The sequence below is a fragment of the Pholcus phalangioides genome, unplaced genomic scaffold (genome assembly GCF_987345545.1).
Source record: "Pholcus phalangioides strain wild (caught in Gottingen) unplaced genomic scaffold, Ppha-v1.0 ptg000013l_1, whole genome shotgun sequence".
Taxonomy (NCBI): Eukaryota; Metazoa; Arthropoda; class Arachnida; order Araneae; family Pholcidae; genus Pholcus; species Pholcus phalangioides.
In genome coordinates this window covers 39,225,357-39,252,286 of record NW_028301606.1, presented here as the reverse complement: position 1 = coordinate 39,252,286, position 26,930 = coordinate 39,225,357, and the positions used below count along the sequence as shown (strand labels likewise).

General features: G+C 34.3%; 2 protein-coding genes across 2 annotated transcripts; both read right to left on the bottom strand.

Moving 5' to 3' along the window:
* Nucleotides 1-344: 344 nt before the first annotated feature.
* LOC149079096 (BET1-like protein) lies at nt 345-26,374 on the bottom strand. The gene is made up of 4 exons (XM_089241393.1): nt 26,234-26,374; nt 21,802-21,872; nt 19,714-19,770; nt 345-708 (listed from the first exon to the last, which is right to left on the bottom strand). Exons 1-4 carry the CDS (start codon nt 26,256-26,258, stop codon nt 538-540), a joined length of 324 nt encoding a protein of 107 aa, XP_089097519.1. The 5' UTR covers nt 26,259-26,374; the 3' UTR covers nt 345-537.
* On the bottom strand, nt 13,125-16,251 carry Pkn (serine/threonine-protein kinase N). Its single transcript, XM_089241392.1, has one exon. It carries the CDS (start codon nt 16,245-16,247, stop codon nt 13,221-13,223), a length of 3,027 nt encoding a protein of 1,008 aa, XP_089097518.1. The 5' UTR covers nt 16,248-16,251; the 3' UTR covers nt 13,125-13,220.
* Nucleotides 26,375-26,930: the final 556 nt, after the last annotated feature.

Sequence of the window (26,930 nt, the reverse complement as noted above, 5' to 3'; positions counted from 1 at the left end):
AATATGTCAGTAAATATCACACTTAGGGAAATTGAATTTTTTGTTGGAAGCAGGAGAGACAGGGAAACAACTTTTCAACTGGAAGTTAGAGGACCGTGAAATAATTTAGATTTTTTTACTTTATTTTACGACACACTGCATTTTTACTCTCGAAACTGGTACGGAGTGATTCTTGAACACATTTTGAACATTTCTTAAACGAGAATCATACCTCTATGACGAACGAACGATTGATGAGATAAAGGCCAAATTTAAACTTACAGGACACCCTGTACAAAAATAAAAAGTCATCTATTTTGCCTCATTTCAGTGAGGAAGTCTTTGGAAAAAAAACCCCTATGTGATACAAATTGATTAAATATTTTAATACCCATCAATTACATACATATTTTTTCGTTGAAGCCATCGTTCATAAATGCTCGGTGTTCGTATAATTCGAGGTGAAAAGTAAACACTATAAAATATCCATAATATTTATAAATATATGAGAGAGAGGAATAAAGCTTGTTCTTTCGCACCAATCAATCAATCAATCAATCAATTTCTGAGCGCTCTGTGGGCAAGGTAATAGAAAATGATGAACATCCCAACGCAGCCAAGAATCAGGTACAGCATGAGTCTTCGATTGCTTCTGCCGGTTCCCATCATCTTATGTATTCGATTCAGTCCACCTGACAGCAAATTCTGAGAGTTGTCGAAATCGTCATCCTGGGAAGAAAATTCACAGGAGAACGAACTTGAATAACATCAAACACTAGTAAAATCAGAGATGGAAAAATTATATATAAATAAGAGCTCCATATACAGTTAAAACTCGTTTATAATGACATCGAAGGGATCCCGTGAAATTTTTTTCCCGTTAAAACATCAATCACCATGCAAAAAAATTTTTTTTTAAATGCATATTTCCCATTTCTCTCAGTGTATTACTCATGTAATCCCCACATATTGTATACAAATAACTTCTATAAAGTTTTTATTTAGGCCGCTGTGGTGGTCGAGTGGTTATAGTGCCGGACTCGTGATGCGAGGATCCGGGTTCGAACCCCACAGTGGTGGTCGGCTGAAGTTGGTTTTCTGTGGTTCCCAACTTCAAGGCGCAAATGCGAGCCGATCTCCCCGTTAAAAAGTCTCGCCACAGAGAGCAACAGTCCTACAACGGTAAATCATTCAACCATAACACTTCACTCATAGTTAGTAAAACTGGGGGCAGATGACAGCACTACACATAACAAGCATTACACAGAAACAAAACTTTACGTCAGGTTGCACTACACGTACACGCACATTCCCGCATGTACCGATTCGTTGGGGGGTTCCGCGGGGGGGGCGGGGGTTCATGTGTGGTGTAGCAGTAGTAGGTAGGGGCTCGGGGATCCATGATGTCTTAAGTCAGCCACCTCGTTGGGCAATTTGCCTGTTGTGGCGTTGTATTTGTACTTGTAATCCCCACATATTGTATACAAATAACTTCTATAAAGTTTTTATTTAGGCATTTCTAATTTGTCGTTACTCGTAGTTGCTCAGAGTGACGAAATATCAGTACGAAAAGAATTTATATATGTTTCAGGTATTTCTAGCGTCAAAAGTGATATATTTTTGTTTAACATTTGAAATTTGACCCAAATAATGCGGCAAACAAACAAATCCCTCGGCTTCCCATTATGGTCCATCGTAGCTGAAACTTGATGAGGGTTGAATCAACACCAGCTAAGCTCTACTTTAGCTGGTGTTGCTTGAGTCGGCAATCTTTCGCGGCTGACAACATTCATCAAACTTATGAATACCGAATTTCTTGTGCTTATTTATATAAATATACTTCAACCTCATAATTACATTTTAATTTTGATTGCACTATGATATGACAAAGAAAACGAATCACTAAATCCCACCTGCGCGAAAAAAAAAGAACCGGATATTATGAAAATATTTTGAGCAATATTCATTTGAAAAAATGATAAACACACATGATTAAGATTCCGTAAAAATTCAAAAATATGCCCTTATCCCGAAAATACTTTGATGTTATGCATTAATGCTAGAAAAGGCCAAAATATGCAAATGCATATGCACGTGTTGCATATAATCCGGGTTCTACTTATGACTCTAGCGATAAATGCAGTGCTACAGCAAATCTGCAGTGATTTAAAATGTATTTTACAGGGGGGGGGGGGGTAGTTAAATACGGCCAGGGTCACGACCACCTAGATAAGGTTATATAGGAGGTCGTGCCAGGGTCCTCTCAACAGCATCACAGGACCTCAGGCAAAGTGATTTTTCTGCCCCTCCCCACCTGGTTAGAAATACCTGCCAGCCAAATTATATACACACTGTCTAAGATTTGACCGGGTCGCAGTTTTCATGAGGCTCTTTCTGCACTTGAAGCCACTGGGTCGTGTCAGGGTGGGCCCCATACGTTGAGACGGCAGTGAAAAAACACTGTAAATATGCGAGATTTATATTCATAATTACCACGCATAATCTGATTTCTACATTATGCAAATTGTCTTCACCCCCTAATTTTAGTAAAGGTTATGAATTAAAGTAAGCCTCATTGAAAAGGGGGGGGGGGAAGGGCTCTTGAAAAAAATCAAGGTCAAAATTACGAAATGTTCCGTTTTCATGTCAGATTATCACCCTAATTATGATAATACGTGAAATATTTTACATAATCATACAGTAACTTCAGATCACTTCAAATGCATTCTTTTTCATGGGCAGAACAAGATTTTGTACATTTTTTGGATGCATAGAATGAGCCCTTATAGCTTTTTTTCAGCTTCACAGCAGTTCGGTAATCCTTCCCATTGTTGGTCACTGATTGGGATGAAATAGCCTCAAACATTCCCTATTGGATTGAAATCCAGGATCAGGACTGACTAGTCCAAATAAGGCGAGTTTAAGCTATAAAAGCTACCGCTCTGTAGACGTGGAAAGATGTACCGGTGCACTATCTTGTTTTGAAAAATATCCATTTATTCTCATCTAATTATTCCCCCAAATGTGAGCAGATGATGCTCGAGTTTTCTAAAAATGTTCCGACACCTAGAAAAGACGAAAAGTCTGTCCGCTAAATAAAATGCTCTATAAGCCATTCCAGACTTTCGTAGCCATTTGTTTCTTTAAGAACGTATGGACTTAGGGAGCCAAGTACAATTTTTCGTTTTTAAAGGTTGATTTTTGGTAGGATGGTCGATACCTTTGGTTTGAGGACGAATTGTTGACACATAATTTTATCGTCATTTTTATCTAACACGCAGATCAAATGCCATTCCTACAATCCACTTCACTGCAGTCGTTTTATGTGGCCTTTCACATCATGATTTTGGCTCAGAATCTATATTACTGGCTAGCACGGGGTAAATACTTCATTTGGACCGTTGTAAAAAAAAAAAAAAAAGCAGAAATTTCGTTAACAATCCTTGCTCCCACAATTTACAAACCTGTCTTTTTCGATGATATTTTGATTTAGTGTTGAAATAAGCAATTCTGCTTTTATATCACACATCCCGACACCTTGATCGTCCAATCACACAACCATTAATTTGCATGAAATGACGTTAGTGCCTAAACTTTTGAAACACTTGTTTTTCATACTTTGGAACACACTGTATATATTTATATTTTCGAAAAATTTGCTACTATGTATATGTAACCAACCTTGTGTGGGTGTGTAAATAAATCTAGAGATTTTCTTGCGGCATCATCTGGTTTTCTGTTTGTTGCAATTTACTGTGATTAAACTTATAAAACCGACTGTACAATGTAATCTAATTTTAATGAACATTTTATAAAATAACACATTTTAGTTAATATTAACTCTACATTGAAAAAATTTCTCTTCAAATAACTAATTCTTTGATAGAAAAAAATGGCTCGTTACAAGGAGACTCCTGTATTTCAAATGTTAAAATACTCGGATAACCACTTCAGCTCTTAAGTCATACTTGAAAATCATAACTTAAATTTTCCATTTTTTGAAGAAAATTGTACTAAACCTTTTTAAAACTCCTTAAACCGAAAATGTGTATATCTTTTCACTTAAAAAGAGGAAAATATTTTTCCTTGTGTTCCCACGCCTGTTCTGGCTAGTAATATCTAAATCAGGGCTGGATGAATTGCAAAAAAATCTTGGTGCCAGAACAATTTCTTAGGCGCAAAAATTTTTTACCTGCAGAAAAAGAGTCTAAAATAATGCTTCTTTTGACTTTTTCTAGACATGAACTTCTTTCATGTTGGCAGACATGCTGCTAAAAATTCCAAACAATTTGTGCTGCTCTCAGCTTGCAATTTGATAACCACACTAAGAAAATTTTATGTGTCAATACAATTTTTCTAGTCATCATGGCGACCTGGTGCCTGGGATTTGTTCAGCCCTGATCGACATAATGCAAAATTTGAGCCCTTTCAGTACCTTTAGATAAAATTTTAATATTCCAATACATAATTCAGTATACTCAAGAAAATTTTTTTTCTGAAGCATAATATTGAAAATGAAATTAGCTAAAAAATTACTCATGAAATTTTATTATTTTCCTCAAAAACCATGTATTTATTCATCCACCACTGTAAAAATTTAAGTTCCAACAAACTTTAATTCCACCCGACCTAATGCAATTCAAACTAAATATCAGTAGAATTAAAGAAATTAAAAATCCCAGTAAATAAGAATTCATCAAGAAAACTTATTCTAAATTTTGCAAATAGGCAAGAGGAAAAAAGTACACAGTGAAAGGTCCACAATAATATAATGCGTTAACACATTTTATTCAAAAAATTAAGTTCTTCGCAGCTGTTATAATAGCATTTACACGATACACTTTTTTTCTCAAGTGCTTTATCAACATCAACTGTGGGCACAATCATCAACAATAGGAATTATTCAGCTTTTTTTTAACACACAGCAGAAAATTTCAACATTTCAATACACAAATTCATCGCAGTTAACAGTTAAAAAAAAAAGATAAAAAAATTCAAGATTTCTGGAGATAGATGCTTTTTATAAACCGGTAAACACCACATCCACCAAAAATAAAACTCAAGCCATTCACAAACCATTTTGATCAAAAAACTCAAACTGATTCAAACACAAGCTTTGAAACAGTAGGGAAAAAAACAAAAAAAGTGTATTCGCCTGGAAGAAAGTTGGTAGTTATTAAGTTTCATCGGTGAAAGAAAAACATTAGTATTATACATTTATAAAGTAATTTCACAAATCGAAAGTTAATTAACATTAAATTACTAGTCTAACAAGAAAAAACCTGCTCACATTATAGCAGATACATTACATTAACAATAACTTCATAGATCAGTCTTAGTATGGTATTTATAAATGCAATTTGGGTGTAGTGTTAAAATTTATAAACAATACTACATAATATAGACAAAACATTAAATTAATCCATTGATTTAAGACTATAAATTATAATTCATCCAACGGAAGCGAAAAAGTGAATACAGCCATGCAACTGCATCATTGAGTGTTATGATGAACAAAGCTAGATGATAGTGATGATCAACATGAGATCAGTCTTTGCTCTCGGAACTATTTCAATATTTGCTCACAGAAATGAATATGAAATTAATGCTGTGGTGCAAAAACCATTGTATACTAGCTTCCAAAAGTTAAGCACCCAATTGGCTTAATATGGTGTCCTCATAGCGACACCACTTTAATCTCACCCCCTTGGATTGGAGGGCTAGTGAAACACACAAACAAGTACAATGAAGCCTGTATAAAACAGATGATCAAGAGATTAAAATTATTTTCTGTTTTAGACAGGCTTCCATTTTATAAAGGTGCACACAAAAATATTAATAAGCATTTAATAAAATATAAATAAACATTCTCCTGAATAGCACTAAAACAAACTTTTGTCAAAGTGAAAAATTTTCAATATTTGAAATAAAAAATTATTGAATCATGTACCTTTTTAAAAATAGTTACAATGAGATCAACAAGCAATAACATTTGAAAGAAAAATTCTACATCTCTGTAACACTTAATTTTTACTTTTCTTTAGCCTCTATGACCTGCAGTTTTGTGTTCAAATCCATAATAAGTTTCTTGCAGCTAGCAGCCATCTCTACACTGAATGCAAGGTTAAAAACAAATGCGGTATTGCTAAAATGTGAATAATAATTTAGTCGCCCTCTCCTATTCCCCTCCTGAAATTAGTTTAAATGGAAATTATCAACATTTTCTAAGAAACAGAAGTGTTTTTCTGATGAAAGCCATAATTTTCATCATAAATGAAATGATACACTGGCTTTTCCTACATTTTGGATAGTAAAATCTGCTTCCATCCAAACCCAATCCTCCTTATATCAAGAACCAGTTCAGATACAATAAACATTCACGGTTTTTCCAAGTAGTGAAAGAATTCCCAAACAAAAAAAAGGGAGATCAGCACGACCTAATTTTTTCCTTTTCCTTTTTAGCAGGTTTTTTTTATCTGAAAATAGACAAAATATGCCTTTCGTTTTAGACAGTTTCCATCAGAGAGGTTCCCATAATTGAAAACACATCTCCACTAGACTATTTCTCTGTTCCGTTCAAGACAGGTTTCACTGTAATACTCAGGCATACAGTCTCTTCACGTGGAGTTTTCTGAGCACAGTACTAGCAGATATTGTCTTACCAAGTGATATTGCAACCACAGATGTAACAGTTGTGGAGGTCACTTGTCCATAACTTGGCTACTATAACAATATATCAATTAAGGGCACAATTCCAAACAAGTCAAACAGCTGTCTGGAGATCTGTGCTTGGTCCACCAAAAGTTATCACCCTCTCTGATGATCCGTATATTGCCATAGTAGCCAAGCACAATCGATGAGCTACCTCCGCAACTGTTGCATTCATAGCTGAAGTGCCACTTGTCGAGACAATATCTGCCAGTACTGAGCACCAAAGTCTTCACGAGACGGGACTACATGCCCAAATACCAATTGTTTGTTTCCCATTAAGCATAAAATACAGAGGGACAAGATTAAAGCGATTTCATTGTGTTATATATGCCACCACATGCTTAATTTTTTAGAAGCCAGTGCACATAACTAAATCCTCAAATTCACGAGCTGATGCATGACCTAATATCCGGCATTTTATACAGCTTCAGCTATGAAATTCATCAAACATGTATCCTTTGCAGAACACGTGTTCTTGAAACATGAAAGATAAATAAAAACTGAATTGAAAAAATAAATTCAAATTTTGTTAAATGCTAATAAATGCACCAAAATAAAATTTTATGTTGCGCAGGGGAAAAAAAACTTTTACAGCAGCTGAATTAACAAATTAGCAATATTCAGTTTAACACACACACACAGTCCATACCAATAATTCCATAGAAATTAATTACAATTATGTCATGATTATGCATTTCGGACTAGTTACATAAACAAGAAGATTGGAGGAGGGTGCATACATGTTATTTTGAATTACTTTATAAATTTTAAAACCACTAAAAATGGAAAAACATAAGAAATAAAATGACTTGTTTTATACATAATTTGTGAACCATAATGAAAAATATTTTAAAAAGTTCACCAAGCAGCTTTAAATTTAAAATTATAAAAATATAATCAACTTCAGAGCTAACTGAATGCCATATTCATGATTTCATTCAATTCAAAAAATTTAAAAAAAAAACAACAGGTTATAGATTAGCAGTGTTGCCAACAGTACAAAAATTAAACTAGAATTTTTGAAATCTGCATAAAAAACTAAAATTGTGATTTAAACCAGTGGCTCGGTCAAGGTTTTTTTTTGTGAGTGGAAGGCCCCCATCATACACATGACTAACGAGCAACAAATGGTTGAGTCACTCACGGCCCGGTTTAATGTCAGGACCCTGATCTAAACTATAAATTTTGTCAATATTAAAATTATGTAACTTAATTAGCTTTGCACTGGATGGGTATTTTTTCCAACTAAATGGCCAGAAAAAAAGAAAGACCAGATCTAGTTGGAAAACAACCAAGTTGGCATCACTGATGATTAGAGAAATTGTGAAAAAAAATTCACAGACACTTTTTGAAAAATGATCAGCATTCAACTCTTGCTAAGATCACATACTGGAAATATACTTTTTGCTCAATTATATTCGCATAATGTAATGTAATATTTTGATGACTTTTTATAAGAAAACTATTTAGTTTTAGCAAGATCACCATATTTTGATAACTCACAACAAGCACAAATGATTCCATAGGCTATGATTCCATTTAAAGTTACAGACTAAGTATATTTTGTTAATAAGATTTGATCAACACAATAGTGTCATAAGAATAACTGAAAAGAATTTCAATAGGGTTGGTTTGTTTAAAATTCTTTTAAATGAATTTAAATTAATAAATTTTAAAATTAAATGAATCTTAATTATTTTTAAACAAATATATATACTATTGGCACAGAAAAAAACTGTACAAAAAGTCAAATAGCTATTAGAGAGAAATTGCTATTTCCATACACACATTTGAAAATTACTTTCCCATTTAATTATTGCAATCTAATTAAATTTTTTATGGCGTAAAGTGCACATAATTTTTTTTCATTGCAAAGGAAATATTTTCCAATACACAATAAATTAAAAAAAAAACATAACAGATACAAAAGCATTTATAAGCAGGTTGAGCTCAAAGAGAAAATTGCCAGATTTAGAAAGTCTTTTTTTAAATGCTGTTTTAAATAGGAATCAGATTCATCACATCAAAAATTATCTTCTACGTGTGTAGCCATAACTTCTTTTTATTCCCCATATGAAATTGAGCAATGTTTTTATGATTAGTTAAAATATTTTTAAGCTGCAAATTAAGTATAGAGTCCAAAGATGCCTAATCCGATGAATACAATGAAAATTCGACACAACATCATTGGTAAGTGGCTCATCTGCTACAAAAGGATTCACTCTTAGGAATAATATTCTAAACCTCTGGTAGCAGTAGTGGCGGATTAAAGTTGGTCGAGGCCCTGGGAGCAAAAGAAAATATTGGGCCCCTTAAATTAGAAAAAAGTGTGAAGTTTTGGTTTTTTGGGGCCCTTTAGAAGTCGGTATGCCCGCGGTTAAATCCGCCTCTTGGTAGCAGGGCAAAATTCTTTGGAACATTCCCTTTCCTCATAAGATTTATTGATCTTATGAGTTCACAGACCCAAAGAAAACTTGACTACTGAAAATACAATGGAGTTTGTTCATTTTTCCACCATTTCATCATTTGATGCTCTGTTTAAAATCACATTTATTTAGACATATTCGATAGCTTCAGTTCAGATAAAGCTAAAATTGTTCTAGGGAATGAATTATCAACTCAGCAGACACATTTTATAGCTGATGTATATATATAAATAGATTTTCTCTCAATCAGCATAACTTAATGAAAGATCAGCTGCTTGTGAAAAAAATTTCACAAAGACTAGAAAATGATCAAAATCAAGTCTTGGAGGAAAAAAAAAGATTAGGCGTCAGCAAAACTATTTAGGAGCCAAACATTTTTTTGTGAAAAAATCTCCAAAACAATTTTATTTTATCTATTCCACGTTGCTGATGAAAATTCTGAAATTTTTCTATTATCCTTCAGATGGCATTCCACTAATCACATATAAACAAATCTATTGCTTGACATGCTCGAGCCATATAAATATCTTAATAAATAAGCAATCATGCATTAGAATATAAAATGTTGATTCGGGCATGTATTATTTCCAAGTCGAGCATGTGAATATTTGTAGGTTTGTCCAGCTCTAGCCTACACCAATTTCTTAGTTGCCATGCTGATGTTTGTTTTTTAAAGCTTTTCTGAGAATTAGTAATGTCATTCTGAGACACTGACATGAATTCCAAAAATTGTGTTCACACTTTTATAGATTAAAATTTAATGAACACATACCTAACATTGATCCACCCCCCAATATATAGCAAATTCCTTGTACAAAAAATATTCTAATTTTTTAAAGCAAAACTATTGTTTAAAACACTTGATTCAAATTCTTCTTTTTAATTAGCCATTACTTTTAAAAATATATATAGGATAGTAAAATTTTTTCAAGGATGATCTAAACTTTCAAGCAATGTCTTGAGTTCCAACAAACAAAATTACATCTGTTTTGTTAAAAACAATAAGCTTGAAAACTCCTAACAGGAGGGGGGCGGGGGAAGCACAAATGAGATTCTAATGCGATAACCAAGAACCAGCAAAATTTATATTTCAATTCTTAGAATTAAGATTAGAAACTGGCACTGAAGAGGAAACATATTTATCTGAGGTAGACTAAAAGTTTGTAATGAAAGCTATGATAAAATTTGGGTCCAGCCCAAGATGGTCAGAACCAGCAACCACATTGAGAACAAGAGTTCCGGGTTCACTCAAGACCAGCTCACCTACATATTTCAAGAATATTTCACAAAAAGGTGTTACAATCTTAGCACACATGACACTTAAAAACTGAACTCATACTCATGAAACTAATTTGAAAGTAAACAAAGTTGTTCTACAACACAATGAAATATTTTGAAAAGGCAGAAGTTCATGCACAACTTGAAATTAACAGTACAATTCAGCATTGTTCAACTCCAAAATTCATTACAATACACAAATATAACAGATGAAATCTGATACATTTTACTATATCTTTAAAATGAAAGTATTCTCAAGTAAGACTTTACATTTTGCTTAAGTATAAAACGGTATTTCATGTAACTGAATTTTAGTGAATATCTCAATATTTTTCTTTCAAAATATGTTATCACTCTTAACGTGCAAGATCATCTGATTTTGAGCAAACAAAAATAGTTGTATTAGTTGCTAAGGTGCAGCTCAGTGACAGTATTTGTGAGATGACGATTTCTTGAACGCCAGAATCGAGCATTTTTTATAAATTCTCCTAATTCACATTTTTCTCTGGCAGTAGGCTTATAATACAAGCAATTTCAAAAATTGCCAATCTGAATTAAAAGACTGGACCATAGCTTGAAATAAAGGCTTGGAATAATTTATGCTCAAAGACATATTTCTTATCCGTTTTTAAATTCATTAACAGTTTATAAAAATTTATTCAATTTTTTTAATATAAGGTCAGAGTAGAGTAATGTTTCTATGAGATATATATATATATAATATCCTCTATATAAGTTTTAAACTCGCTCACTCAAAGAAGGCACTTCGAGTTATTAAAAAAAGATATGTTTTTTGTTTAAATCTTCAATAAATTTTCAAGATAAATTTTAATGAGAGCTCAACGAAAAAGAAAATATGAAAATATCTATTAAGCCTTGTTTAAGAAAATAGCCAAAAACACTGTAAAGCAGGGCTTGACAAATCACGAAATGAATTTAGGCTCCAGCCGATAGGTGCCAGATACACTTTTTTTCCTCCCAGAAAATGGCCCAAAATGTCTTTTCAATTTTTTTAAGATAGTATTTTTCCATTTTAGTATAGACATGCTATCATAAATTCCAAAAATTTTCTACAATAGATAAACTCCACAATTTGATAATTACGTAAAGTATATTTCAGGTGCCAATATTAATTTTCTAGTCACCATGGCTAATAGAATTTGTCAAGTCCTGTTGTAGAGGGATAAAGAGTGGATAGAATTTATAACCTATTCATGTTCATAGGGGAAAAAAATGTATTTAAAAGTTCTACTGGGGAAAAAGCTCGAGAATACCACACGAAAAGCTCAATTTTCTAAAATTTGTTTAAGTACCTAAACTATTTGATGAGCATAATTTATTAAAGTTATTATCATATTTTAGATATTTTAAACAGGTAATGATAAAAATATCTACCGTAATTTTCTGCATACAATCCACATATGCAAATTTTGTTAGCTTGAGAAAAAAAATGCTATCCTGAATCCAAATTTGAAAATGGAAAATTAGAAAAAAATGGCAATTCCTCCGTTCACATCTATATATACACCATCTGTTAATTTTTTAAATATTTCTATTTCCACCTCTCAAAAAAAGGTGATAGATAGATTACAGCTGTCTGTAATCACAATTGGAAATTCAGCTTTTTATGTGTTATATGCAGCTTATATACAGGAAATTACAATAGTAGGCCTATTCATTTCTAGAGAAGTTGAAAGATTATCAACTTTATAAATTCTAGACAAAATACCTTTTCAAAAAAAAAAAATTTCTTTCTCCCGACCCATATATTTATGCAGATTCTTCTTAAAAGCATCACAAACACCAATTTCAAATTTGTAATTACTGATAAAAGATATGTTATTTTCAATTCTTTTGATTTCACCAAAATAAAGGAAGAATAGATTATTAACATACAAATTAAAAACAAAAGTCATGTATCAAAATAGTTCCATCAAATTTTAAAAAGCACTATCATATACACTTGGTGACGAACACTTTGTACAAAAAAAATCAACACACCAACCTATGTACTATCAAAACTGTAAAGCCAAACTCGGATTATGTATTATTCTTGTATAAGATTCTTCAAAACTAAGTTTGATTATGATTGTTATTGCTAAACATTGAAAACGCAGCATAATTAACATTACAGAATTTCTTCGTAATCTACAAAAATGTTATGCAAAACGCAGATTACATTAAAAAAAATTGACCCCAAGATATTTAAAAAACATTTAAAAAAAAAGAACACTAGATAAAAACAAGCTTCATTTTTGGGAATCGATTCTGCAAAGAAACAGTAAAAATGTACTAAATATGAAATTCTGACAGCTGCCATTAAAAACAAAAGATTAAATTTCTGGATCGTAAGAATATTTTTATGCAGTAAAAGGCACGCTAAATCAAAATGCATCTGAAAATTTATCTTATAAACGCATGTTTTCAAAAATTTTAACTACAAGCAGGTAAGGTAGCTACCACATATTCCAGGTGTTTGTAAAAGTCAGTTCAGCACCATAAGCCAACCAACCAGCCTATTATAAAGGATACATAAATGGGAACACGAAATGAAAAAAAACCATGATAATGTCAGCCATTCCAATGATGATACTTTTTTTTTCCTCGATTGACTATACATATGAACAAATGCAACCACTAAGCACATATAGATACATTTCTACTCTGACGGCTGCCGCTTTTAGGTTGCTATCAAGATTGTATTGATCATTGGCAGCAGGACGGAGATGAGGGGAAAGGCAACACACAAACACACACACTTAAAAAAAGACGAAAGTACACACAAAGGTCTATCTACAAAACGTAGCATGCAAAACAAACCCGCGGTCAACACCAGTCTGCCATATACGTGAAATCCATGAACATTTTTTGTTCATCGTTGGATAATGTTCTAGAATCTTTAGGTGGTGTGAGCACAGCTCGCTCTGATGTAAACTCCTCGTCAAAATTGCTGACATCTTCAAGGTTCTTGATGACAGGAATGAAAGGGGGCTTCACTTTCCTCATTAGGAGTTCTTCCCAATGTACGTTACGGAAGAAAGCCTGTTTCTTGACATCCTCTGCATCCCTTTCGCTAGCTCCAAGTCGGCGCTCAGGATTCTTCCTGAGCAGACGTCTCATTATGGCAATGGACTCTAGAGACAGAAACCTGGAGTATCTGACTTCGTCGTTAACAATGCTATCAAAGACTTCCTCTTCATCATCACCGGGAAAAGGAGATTCACCAACTAGCATCTCATATATTAGTACACCCAAACCCCACCAGTCCACAGCTCTTGTATATGATGTTTCCGTGAGTACTTCTGGAGCTAAAAACTCTGGTGTGCCACAGAAAGTTCCAGTTCTATCACCAAAGCCCATGCCTTCTTTACATAGGCCAAAATCAGCAATTTTCACATATCCATCAGTGTCTAACAGTAAATTATCAAGTTTCAGGTCACGGTAAATAATTTTGTTCTCATGAAGATATTGTAATCCAAGTACCACGCATGCAGCATAAAAGACAGCTCTAGGTTCAGGAAAAATGTCTGTATGGATATGCATCATCAAATCTCCACCACATGCGTATTCCATGACAAAACAGACATGAGAGCTTGTTTGAAAACATGCGAAAAGATTAACTAAAAATGGATGGCGGACAGAATTGGCTACTGTGAAAATCCTCTTTTCTGCCATCAGACTTTCAACTTCATCTCGAGCAATTATATCTCCCTTTTTCAAAGCTTTTATGGCAAAGTATTCATTTGTATTTTTGTACTTGGCCAAAATCACTTTGCCGAAATGTCCTCGACCAAGAACACTAATAAACTCAAAGTTCTCTAGAGTAAGGCCACTCTTGACACTTTCTGCGTCAAGTACCTCAGGTTTGAAATTAGTGGTGGCAAATGCGAGTTCCTCGTCAGGCATTTCAATCAATGGCTCTGGTGTTAGAGAGTGACGAGCTCGATTGGTAACTGAAGGAAGATCGGTCTCGCTCTTACACTCTTGAATGAATGAAGAAGTGAATACATCTGATGCTAAGAAATCAAATTCTCCTAGAGCATTCTTCACATCAAGCTCAAGAGAAGCAGAATTCTGCTCTGTCAAAGATGTTCGCCTTTCATTGTCTTCTTTTTGATCATCGGTTTTGGCTGGCGATTCGAAATCCAACTTTGTGACAACATTGTCAAGTGGTCGATTTTTATTAGACAAAGGACCTAACATGCATGAAGGGGGGCTGATTGTTGTGGATTGTTCTGAGCATGCTTGAGGCATGGCTCGTTTCATCAGACGACCCCACGTGGCTACATTTATGTTCATTTGTCCGGGCCGAAGGAAATTTTTTCCTTTTTGTCGGAACAATTTCCTCTGCCTCTGCAGTCTGGGTTTCCTTGAAATCATTGGGTTGAGAAACCTAAATTCGGCAAAAAGCAGCCCCTGTGGTTCGAGATGAAGAGCTATGCCATGACGATTATCATCAATGAATTCTTCCAACCTTAAAAACTTTACAGCACACATTGACCTCCAATCTTTCCAGTAAATCTGTATTTCTAGTTCTCTTGACTTATCTAAATCAATACTGAAACGTTGATCCCATGCTTGCTGACTACAAGGTTTCCATGCCGTTTGAGCTACAGTAACATTATCTAGTTTCAAAACACCCATTATTTCATTTGATGTTTCTTCTTTGATACTGTACGATTTTGAAGAACCTCTACCTGTAAGACCTTTACCTGTAGCCCTAACAAAACTTCTCAAATCTCCAGGTGTTGACAAATGCACACTCTGCCCCCTATAAGGCAATCTGCCAGGTACATCCTCAATTAAATCCTGGCAGCCCATCAGTCTAACCTCTAATTTGCCCGTTACTGACGCAGGTTTAGAAAGAGAATTACTATAAGGTACCATTTGTTGTTCTTTAGATCCATGTGCATGAATTGTCGAGGGGTATAACACTGGACTTGTTGCAAGGCTACTCTCAAGTTCATATTTCAAGATTTCATGCTTTGGTGAATCTAAAGGCAATTCCAATCGTCGCAATTCAATGGATCTTCTTATTAGATCAAGTTTTTGACTGGATTCAGAGAGGTTTGTCTGAGCCTCTTGCAATGCTTTTCTATCAGCAAGTTTGGAGCTTTGCAACAGACGGATGACATTCTTGGCGCCTTCCACGACAGCACACTCTACTTTCAAACGATGCCGCAACTCTTCTATTCTCAACTCTAATGGAGACATTATCTCTGGCAGCTTCACAGACCCATCCATGCTTTCATTCCCAGTTTGACTGTTTTCTTTATCATGCTTAACTTTCATGATCATCATTCTGATGTAATCAATTTTTGCCTTTGAATCTGTAAGCATCTGTTGTGCCTCGGCTAATAATTTCTTGTCTTTTGAAGAACCGCTGCTGTACATTTGTATCATGTTTTCTGCACCTTGTTTGACCTTCAACTCAATATTTAGCTGCTTTTCAAATGACTGCAATCGCTGACCTGAAGTTGAGAGTAGAAAATCTCCTCTTTCAAGTTCAGGTTTCTCCGGTGACATCACGTGTGAATCAAGGCCACTTATTTCTGTACTATGCCCCTGCATGAGTAGCATATACGCACTCAGATCTTGTAGTTCCTGGTGCAGCTCTGTAAGCTTACTGTTTGCTTTCTTTACGATTGCATTCACATTAGAAAGGCTCTTCTTGTCTGTGGTAACTCTGCGCAAGTTCTCTGCTCCTTCTTTAATCTTAAGTTCTTTGCGTATTTCCTCTTTCAACTGCTTCTTTATGTCTTCTAGTTGTGATGGCAGTGTGGCATTTGATGCATTATGGTGAAGGCCATATTTAGCAGCAAATTCAACTTGTGTTGTTTGGCCGGGCGTCATGGCAGGACGCTATAAAACAAGACAAGATTGGAGATAATTGACGCTCTGATAACATACCATTCAAAATTGAAAATACACACATACCACTATAATCTATTTGTAAATTTATTTAAAACAGTAATAATTATTTTGGAACAAAATACTTCACATGAATTTTAAAAATCAAGTGTACCAAGTTAAGTCTAAAAAAAGTTTTTAGTCAAAGTCAAATCATTGCAAGAAAACAATGACTGATATGTTTGAAGTTCCAAGATGCTCGTGATAGAATTATCAACGGAGTGCTTTCAATGTTAACCATACCAATAAAAATTGGTTATAAATTCAAAAATTCTAAATACAGCAAAACATAAGACATTTATTAAAAATGTAGGTTTTATATTTTGTTCATCAATACTCTGTTGCATGGTATATCCCTAGTTGCCTGCATGTACAGTGATACCTCAACGAATGAAGATAATTTATTCCGGAATCACATTCATTAGTTGGAACATGATTTCCCATAGATTTCTATGGAAAATGGTTTTTGTTCCAGAAATGGCCAAAAATTTAAAGTTAAAGTTCTAAGTTTTAAAAACACCAAGAAGCATTATAACAATGACAAAAGCTGACCGAATACTAAAATGAGCAGCTTTAAAATTGGATAAATGAGAATTTACAGGAAGATGAGATACTGAAGATCTTTGTATTTTACACTTTGGTCCAGTCCGTTCAGCTTGATGTTAAGAGTTTTGCATCTAAAGAACACATAGCCTACCTTTTTTTTCAACGCATCTCTTCTGAATCCTATATTTGCATGAAATTGTTAAAAACTCTCCAAGTGAGAAGTGGAGGTACATCTGGAAAAAGATTTAGAGGTGGGCATGAGTTAATCACACTCGAGGGACAGTAATTTTGATGATGATTGGGACTAAAATTCAGCTGTTTTATGCTGTCTATATCAAAGTTCACTAGCAGAGACAGAAAAATTTGTAAGCTGAGACCTTCATTAGCCAAGGTATCACTGTACATAGAGCAACTGAAATTAGCAAGTTCTGATCAATTACGAAGAAAAATAATAAAAATGTACTGGCTGGTTCTGAACATAAACATGCCCATCATTTCTTTTAATGATTATAACATTCTTCCTATGCATTTTTGATACAGCTCTTATGAACCTTTAAAACAATGATTTTTAACCAGGGGAGAGGGAAGAAAATTTTTACGATAACTCAAAAATATCCCGACACAATTATTTAGAAAAGTGTGAAAATTTGAATCAAAATTTACTGGAGAGGGAGGGAGGTGGTGCAGACTCAAAAAATGTCAAGAGAACCACTGTTTTAAAATCATAAAAACCTTCTTCTTAGTTAAAGTTTAATGATATGGGTCAGTTTATGAATTCATCAAAGGATGGATGCATATGGGTTGATCGAAAATGAAAATTATATTAAATGGGTTCTAGATAAGAGAAAAAATGATAAAACCAAAATTTTGCCTATAATTTCAATTATTTAAAATAAACAGCAATTATAGTTTTCATGCAAGCATTGAAAAAAAAAATGGATGATCATTGATTACCAATAAATAAAATGATTGAAATAAATATTTCATGTAATTTAGAGGGTTTCAAAGTGGACAATATCACCCCCAGGGAGCTGATGAGAAAGAAAAATTGCTGAAGGACAGTAGAACAAAAGAGTGAGGGGGAAACTTTTGTAAAAATTAAAAAATGCTGTGGTTCTTGGTGGTACTAGTGCTATTTTTTTTATAATATATTGATTCTAATCAACTGGAATCTCAGAATTTTTTTTATAAATTTTGTTTTTAAAAGAAATTAACATGAATTTTTTTTGGATTTTTAACATGGTTATAATTTTCCCTTTTTCTCCTTAATAATTTAGAAAATTTTGAATGATTGATATTTTTAAAGAAAGGATATTTTAGCGAGATAAATATGAAAAGAACTATTTCACTCACAGACTCCATTAACACTATAAAACTTTTTTCTAATGACAGAAGATAATAATAATGAAAAAAAATGAGGGGAAGAGAGAAAGGTTATCAAATAGCGTACCTGTTAATTCTGCTGTACATAATGCTCTCAAGACACCACACGCCTGATGAACTGTATGAACACGAAAATGCAATGTTCATATGTTCATTGCATCTTTGAATTTGTTTGTTATTGACGCAAAGGCATATGATCTGCTACTGTCTTGATCACTACTTACAAAATCAGTCCTAAAACTTATTGAGATAAGCACAGAAGATTTTCGAATCTGACATTACATGAATTTAATTAAATGTGAAGATGACGATAGTTTTATTTTCCCTGCCGATACAATAATGTTCAGAAAAAACCCATAATTTTCAAAGTTTAAAATTACCAGTGATAACAAAAAAAAAAAAAATAAATAAATAAAGTATTTCAATGACTGAAGTCACTGGTCAATCTGTTTACACAACTAGAAATTTTATAAAAACCCAATTATGACTCATAGAAAATTAAAATTTTACAGATCCAAATTTTTTTTCTGTCACTGTCATTTCAAGCATTTGAGAACTTTTTTCTTGCTTTCTTTCAAAAGACAGAATTTGAGAACTAGACTTCTGCACAAACAAGAGTTTGAAAATTGACTGAATACTCAGATCTCTAAAACCGAAATAACGCACACCAACTATTCGGCCATTTAGAAACTAATAAACTATATAAATCAGATCATCTGCACATGAAATTTGTAACAATAAAGAACATTTCCTTTCAGCATTTGTTGCTGAAAATGTGTCAATGCACATAAAATCACCAATTACACCATTGGTGAATATGATCTAATGAGATATAAACATACATGTATGTACGTAACCAGCTAAAATGATCATCTCCCTTCTTTTTGAATATAATCCAAATTTTTCAATGAGCACATACACCGGAAATGAATTATTCTTAAAGTGTAGTGTCCTCACCAGGGCCATCTTAAGAAAATAATGGGCCTCAGAAAAATCTTTGTCTGAGGGCCCCTACCTAGAAAGACACAAAATTGGCGTATGCAAAGGGGGTTTTGGGGTTATAACCTACTCCTTGAGCCGAGATAATGGTGTTATTTCGCAGGAAAAAAATGGTACCCCTTCCCCCAGTAGAAGAAAAAATTGAAAATTCCCCCCCCCCCCTCCCCCGGTTCCCTCCTGCATATGTCTATGGAAAGACATGCTTAATTTTGCAAATTTTTGCCAAGTCTAATTTTTATGAGGCCCCGGGCCATACCAGGGTGAGTCCATGCATCAAGACAGCATTGGTCTCCACTAACCGCCAAAGTTACCATAAAAATCAATACTGATAATAAAAAGTTGCAATGTTTGAATGTTAGTCCTTTGTGAGTGTTACGTCAAAAAACAAACATACCACAAATTACCTGAGCACAAGGTAAAAAAAAACATTTTTTCAAATATGAATAAAATTAATTTGCAATAAATTTTTGCATAAACGTACCATGCCATCCAGAAGTCTATTATGTTCCTTGGCTTCACCTTCAATCTCATAAGCCACCTGAAAATTGCCAAAAAGAAAGAATATTAAAAACACAAGATTTGCAACACCTTTTGTACCATGATATTTTCCTACGTATAATCCGCACATTATAGAAGAAAAAACACACACACACGTCAGTTTCTTAGAGCAGATTATATACCACTGAATATTATATGGAGATTTTTATCCAAGAGATTGGAATACAAATGAATATTTCAAAACAATTAGTGAAAAATAATTTTTTGGCAGCATATGAATAAGGGTAGAAAAATTGTGGCCATGGTGACTGAAAAATTGGCAGTGGAGCCTGAAATTTTCCATATATATGACATGACTAAATTGGAGTTGCGTATTTAAAAAAAAACAACTGAATTTGTGCAACTATTTCCACCGCCATAGGGAAAAAGTTACCAGGTCCTAAGATTGTTATGCTTATTTTGATGTTAGATAATTCAACTGAATTTTAGAAGAGTTCTATGTGAATTTTAGACAAGAACATACATATGACCGCTTGTCTTGAGAATGAATAAAGTGTCGTTCTTTTAGACTTGGTGTAACTGAGTGATTTGACCCCATAATCGTATTATTGTAACCGACATATGTACGAACGGAGAAGTGGGGAATATTACTGCCAGGACAACACAATATTTTTGGAATTTATATCATCATGCCTACTAACATAGAAATGATTTATCAAATCTTAGAACAGTCTGAAAAAAGAACTTTCTCATAAAAAATATAATCTAGTCTGGAACTTTTGACAAATAAATTAAAAAAAATTAAGTGCTATTCAAACACCTAGATTCTGGGATCTTGTGAAGCCAGGCTTATATGAAACAAATGAAAGCAGGTTTGTTACAAAACTTTTTTAGCACAGCATCATAAGTGAAGATTGGTCAAGCCCGATCCAGGGCTTGACCAATCGATCCAATGTCTTAGGAACCAAGCATAGTATTTTGATCCAGAAAAAAGGTCTTAAATGTTTTCTCTAACTTTTCCAATATTAAAAGATGTAACATAATGAAATCATACAATTGTATAGTCCTTAGACTCCAATTTAGCAGCCACATTTAGAAAATTTTAGGCAAAAATACCAACTTCCTAGTTAACTTGGCGCCTGGGATTTGCCCAGCCTACATCTACATAAATACAGTCAATCACAGTATGCTCAAATTAACAGCATATAAAATATGTATGTTAAATGCATTTATTTCGTATGAAGTCTTATTTTCTTATACAGGGTGTTCTGTTAATGGACTGACAAACTCAGAGGGTTATAAGTAGACATCAAGAGAAACAAAAATCGCAATGGAACATGGTGTCGCAAACCACATTGAGAGGGTGAAAATCACGAAAAACGCATGCAGGTTTCAACATCACGCTGGAACAACAAAAAGTACAATAATAACTACATAAAGATTTATTTGATTAATTATTACAAGAGTTGTTGGAAGTGGCGACCTCTCACCTCATTGCGTAAAAACGATTCCTGGGTGCGCTCAAAGATACCAGGTCAGGGTTGAAGCTAGATAAAAATTCCTTTCATACAAAAAGCGAAAATGGGAAGAAAAGCTTTAGCAAAATGCTACAATGCTAATGATTGATAGTTGGGTGTCTATTCGTTTCATACCTCCTGTGTGCATTTTTGCAAAAGTGGTAGCTTAACCCTTGTACCCGGCATGCTTTTGATGTCTGCCGCAGTGACAACAATCCGTGCTACGAGATCCTTCGGTGTGTCCACAGGTGTTGTATAAACGAGTGATTTAAGATGACCCCATGGGAAAAAGTCAGATGGATTGACGAACACATTCAGCAATCAACTGACATCCACCTTTCGTCTCCTCTGGGATCAGAAGCGTGCATGAATTTTTTGTGATTGTCACCTTCTGAACGTGGTTTGAGACACCATATTCCATTGCAACTTTTGTTCCTCTTGATGCCTACTAGCAACCCTCAGAGTTTGTCGGCCCATTAACAGAACATCCTGTACGATGATGAAAGAATAAAAAAATTTCCCCCATTAAACTGCAGATAAAGATCATCACTTACCGTTTTCAACTGAGAAATTTTCTGAGACAATTCCTCTGTATGAAAACGGTTTTGAGCTTCCAATGCATCTTCTGAAAAAAATTAGTATACATTAAGAAATAGTAGCTAAATAGAAATTTTAAACAAAGATTTATATTAAAAAAAAAAAGGCATGTTCACCCTGTTTAATGAATAATTTTTTAAGGCATAAAAGTATTTCAAATGGATTATCACATGTTTATAAATCAGGTACAATAAAGAAGCCAACTGAATGAATGAATGTTTCGTTCGGTAGAAGAATTCATATCTGTGGATTATATGCAAGAAATTACCATATATTTTTAGAATCTATAATTGAAGCATTTATAATTTAGGCCCTATACATTACAGACAGCAGTCCAGTGACTTTCCTGACTGTGACAAGGTTTGGATTTTTCCCAATAATACCCAAAGCAGAATGTTTTTCATTATTCTTCAATGAGCCATCAGCTGACTGGAAATGCTCTGCAGTTTTCCAACAAATTTCTTATAATTCTTCCCGAGACTGTTCTGTATCAGCACTGATTGTTCTGCGATGTACGTCACAGTTTTTGGCATATTCTGCTTTGTGGCTTATGATTTTGAAATTACATGATTAATACAGAATGATTCCATCATAAATTTGTCTCTTTCTGTGTGCAATCTTTTTTAAAATCAAGAAAAGTTATGGTTTTATCCCAACATGATCCCGCAAGAACGAGTTTGATTTTTCGATGAAAGTTCCTGCTCATGGAACAGCTACAGTATTTAATCCCTTTTTTTGGCTACTTTTTTCTTTCCAGCTTGCTGATGCTTTTGTTCCTGGTTGGCCATTTTCTTGTTAGTATTTTTTCGGTCTGCAATCATTATTTCCTCGGCTTCTAGGTTTACCATTTCTTTTTTTCACTGTTGATGAAGTAAGCCACCCTGTCATTAGTAATAGGTTTTTTGTGTTGAAGAGCACAGCATTTTAATCTGTTAAAGCTAATCTTTTTCGTTCATTTCGTTGTAAGGTATATACAGAGTTTCCCCAGTATGTTTTTTCAGTTTTCAAGTCAGAATAACTTTTCTTGCCGCCTGACAATCCGGTGGTTAGGGAGCTAGCTTCTGATTGTGTAGGTGTGCGTTTGAACCCCAGTTCAGACATGGAGTGCCAGAGTGACACAGCGGTAAGATGCTCGTCTTCCACTATGAAGGTTACTATCAAGGTCCACGGTATGAATCCAGACAAAGGAACATTATAAATAAATTTTTTACATACTGAGTCTGGAGCGATTACTGATAGATGGTACATATCTTCATTTCCCACCCAACACTCCACTGGTTGGAAACTGCAGCATGGCGGTAAAGTAGTTTGGGCATGGATGTCTACTAACACTAACAAATTCCCCAGCCAGATCTTACGAATCTCTTGGGAATACATAAGGGTCACATTGTTGTTATTAATATCTTAATTTGGATTTAGTTTTCTCTCAGGTTATACATTTCATACAATTGCAGTTTTATTAATTTTTTGCATCCCGCAATTGTGTTTTTATTCACCTCATCCCCAAAGCAGAATGTGCTGAAATCTGCGACGTACGTCTCAGAATAATTAGTGCTACTGTGCGTGTGTAGAACAATCTGGAGGAATTTTAAGAAAAGTGTAGAAAACACTATTATGGGGATTTTTACTGCAGAACATTTCCAGTCAGCCGAAGGCTTGTTGCAGAACAACAAAACAAAACATTCTGCTTTGGGGTTGAGCCCAGAGACAGTTTTTGACCAAACTCAGAAAGACTTTTTTCACACCGACTGTTCTATTATTTAAAAGTCCCGATTTTCATTAATAACTCAGTTTTTATTTTGGAATCACGTTTTCTTTCATATAATTTTATAATATTTTCAATTTTATATGTTACTTCATTTGTAATTTCAATCCCTTATTTAGTCCAAAAATGTAATCAGCATTTTTTTTTTGTTTTAATAGCTGTAGTATAATCCCTTTTTCGCAACGTGTTGCTGGTTTTTTTCTTTGTTAAGAAAAACATCTGAAAGTGTGACTGTTTCACTCTAGGCAACTTCTCATCATGCTTTCAGCTTTTTTTTTTTGCTAGAGACCGAGAAACTGCCATCACATCTACAAAAACTATAGCTGTTCTGTTACAAGTTTAATGCAAATATATGTTTCCTTGTGGATATTTTACATGAAAACTATAATTAGCAGTAATGCATTGTATGGTTTCAGCCAGAACTATTTGGGAAGGAGATCAAACAGACCCGTTCCAAGCAGACACCTTGAACAAATTATGAGTGTAGCCAAAAATGATGTTACAGAAATTGCTTTAACAGAGGGGAGGGCAATAATGTCAACTAAATTCCTATTCATGACTGTGCACATAATACACCCTTTTTCTTAAAACAGTAAGGCCTACATTCATTTGAACAATGATATAGAGAGCATCTCTGACATAGTGTGAGGGGTCGTTGGTTCCTTTTGTGTTTGACCTAGGGGGTCCTTAGGCAAGTGCTAATTGAAAAACACTTTTGCAAGAGACAAAAGATAACTTTAAAATATTACTACTAATGCACTTTGAACATAAGCTAATACTGGCTTTTTGAATAGGGGGAGGATTTCCACCTTCACCCTCGACATATGTTAATATAAATTTGGGGGAGGTTATCCCATTACCCTGCATCTGCCTATGGGGTATAGATACAGGAAAATTTATATGGGTATACCACATAGATTGACAATCAATACGGTGCCCCCCCACATCCATCTTTGCCTATGCACATGTATCTCGTTAACACCTCTGGGGAATTTCAAATCAATTAGTACATGCAGGAATGTGTTATGTGTATATAAATGTGTGACCTTGACAAATCAAAAAAAAAAAAAAAAATTAGGCACAAGCCAAATTTCTCAAGAGCCAAGAGGGTTTTTTCCCACTTTTCGGGAACTTGACAACACCCTTTCCATGTTGGAAGACGCACTATTACAAAATCAAAAAGTTTTGCGCCATTCTCACATGGCAATTTAGCAATCAAAAAAATAATTTTAGGCGCCAGTACAGATTTCATAGTTGCCACAACACCTGAGGTTAGTTAAGCCCTGGCTCCAACATATTTATGTTACCAGAGTTATGCTTGATTCATGTCATACTGATTTCCCCTACCATCTGTCTAATATCTTGCTGAATCTATCCTATCTAGAGCCAAGGCAGATTTATGGTTTCGCTGTCTATGGTCATACAATTCTTGGCTTGGACATAATTTTTTTAAAAATTTGTCCAGCCCAGCAGATAACAAGAAGCTTTCCCCGTAATAAGCTCAAGGCGATTACAGATAGATGCCTTCATTTCCACGCCAACTCATTAATGGCAGTAAATTGCAATATAGCGACATGGCAGAGTTGGTCTGTGGTGAAGTAGGTGATTTGTACACAGTAGATACCATTATAACATTCATATTTGAAACGTTTTCCCGCTAATTAATTTTCCGTAAACGTGGTCAGTGACAATGTGGTAACTTTTTTTCCCCAGATCAAAATTGGCAACCTTGATAGCCGATACAGTGTTTGGTAGTTTTTGTAGCCCTTTCTCAAACCGCATATTTTGTCGATTCAATTTTTTATGTATAATTTCTTTAAAGTTTTCTGCATTTCCCCACATACTTTGATTGATTACCGCATATTAGATTGATTTCATGTAATAATGTGAATTTTTTTGTGCCATTGTATATGTTCTTTATTGGCCATCTTGAATTGACCGAAGCAGAGATTACTTGGCGTCAATAAAAAAAAAAGTTGTCATATTGGCAGAGACTGCTTACGGAAAATTAATCTTTCAGCTCAGTAAAACTTATTTTCAAGGTCCCAACTCTTACTAATGAGCACAGATTCTGTTTGAAGTGTTTTCCTGGTTACAATGGTTTTTTGATAAACGTTGTAAGGGGGATCCACTGTATTTTGCGAGGAATGAAAACACAAGGATGGCTCTTAACACACATTTTAACAATGAGGATATGAAGTACTGTATAAGTTCAAAAAACTCGATGCTTACAACCCTTAAAGCAAAAACCCATACCAAAACTAGAAGTTATAACAACAAAAAAGTTAACGAGGGGGGAAAAAAACAACGTAATGTTTCATAGTTACATGTAATATAAACAATAGCATTTATATCCAACGAAATGACAAATCATTCATTAAAATGTGTTGCCAAATGAGACTTGAATGAGCGCAAAATTGGAATCATTGTATTAGGAAATAAATGAGTGAAATTGTGTTTTTTCCGCGTCCCCAAGTGATTTTTTTGAATTGTGTTTTGAACTTTACCCCATCATCTCTGGAGTGTGCGAACCCTAACCAGGTGACGACCTTACGAGAAAAAAAACTTACGATTGAACCGACCGATTTAAATCTCGTAGCCAATTTTCGATTAATTCGATTTACCTGAGAGCTGCATAGCGCCTTTCATTTTTGGAGCGCGATCAAAACACTCAACACTATTGCGAAATGTATATTCCCTAAACAACAATATAATCTACGGAGCATTGACGCGTACGCATCGTGAGCCAAGCAGCTACGAAAAATGACAATTTCGGCGAGTCTCGTCATGCGAGAAGTTTACTTCATTCGCGGTCGTCTGCGACAAAAAAAAAAATAAAATTTAAAAAAAAAAAAAAAAATTAAAACACTTTTTTATTAATTTTTATCGCTTTCAATAATTTTTAAAATCAATTGTTTGATTTTAAACAGCACTGGTTTTTTTCATAACTTTTTTTTTTTTCATGTGACAGATATCGGGTTACCAGATTGGGAAACTCCAGGATGCCTGCGCGCGCATTCTGTGTAATGTCCCTTTTCCTAATTTTTACAACAGATGACGCCACTAAACTGATAAACAAAAAAAAAAAAAAAAAAGAAGAACGGGACCCAAAATATTTTATCACAACTGAAACAGAACCCGTAAAAAAATCAACAGCAGAAAAAAAAACAAATTTAACGATCTGTTTCCCTTCGCTTATAATTTCCCACCACCGTCTGCTCAGTTTATATGAATCCCCCTCATTTGCCTGGAACATGGCGAGGTTTTATTTCGTCAAGAACCCTGCCTTTAATCACATTTATTGGCATTTCTGAGTTTCGA

What these genes read in the sequence shown, in the direction of transcription:
- Pkn (XM_089241392.1), bottom strand. Translation starts at nt 16,247, where the DNA reads ATGACGCCCGGCCAAACAACACAAGTTGAATTTGCTGCTAAATATGGC.
- LOC149079096 (XM_089241393.1), bottom strand. Translation starts at nt 26,258, where the DNA reads ATGAAAGGCGCTATGCAGCTCTCAG. An exon ending in AAATTTCTCAGTTGAAAACG is followed by an intron (nt 19,771 to 21,801) that starts GTAAGTGATGAT and finishes GGCAATTTTCAG; the next exon opens with GTGGCTTATGAGATTGAAGG. An exon ending in ATAGACTTCTGGATGGCATG is followed by an intron (nt 709 to 19,713) that starts GTACGTTTATGC and finishes TTTTCTTCCCAG; the next exon opens with GATGACGATTTCGACAACTC.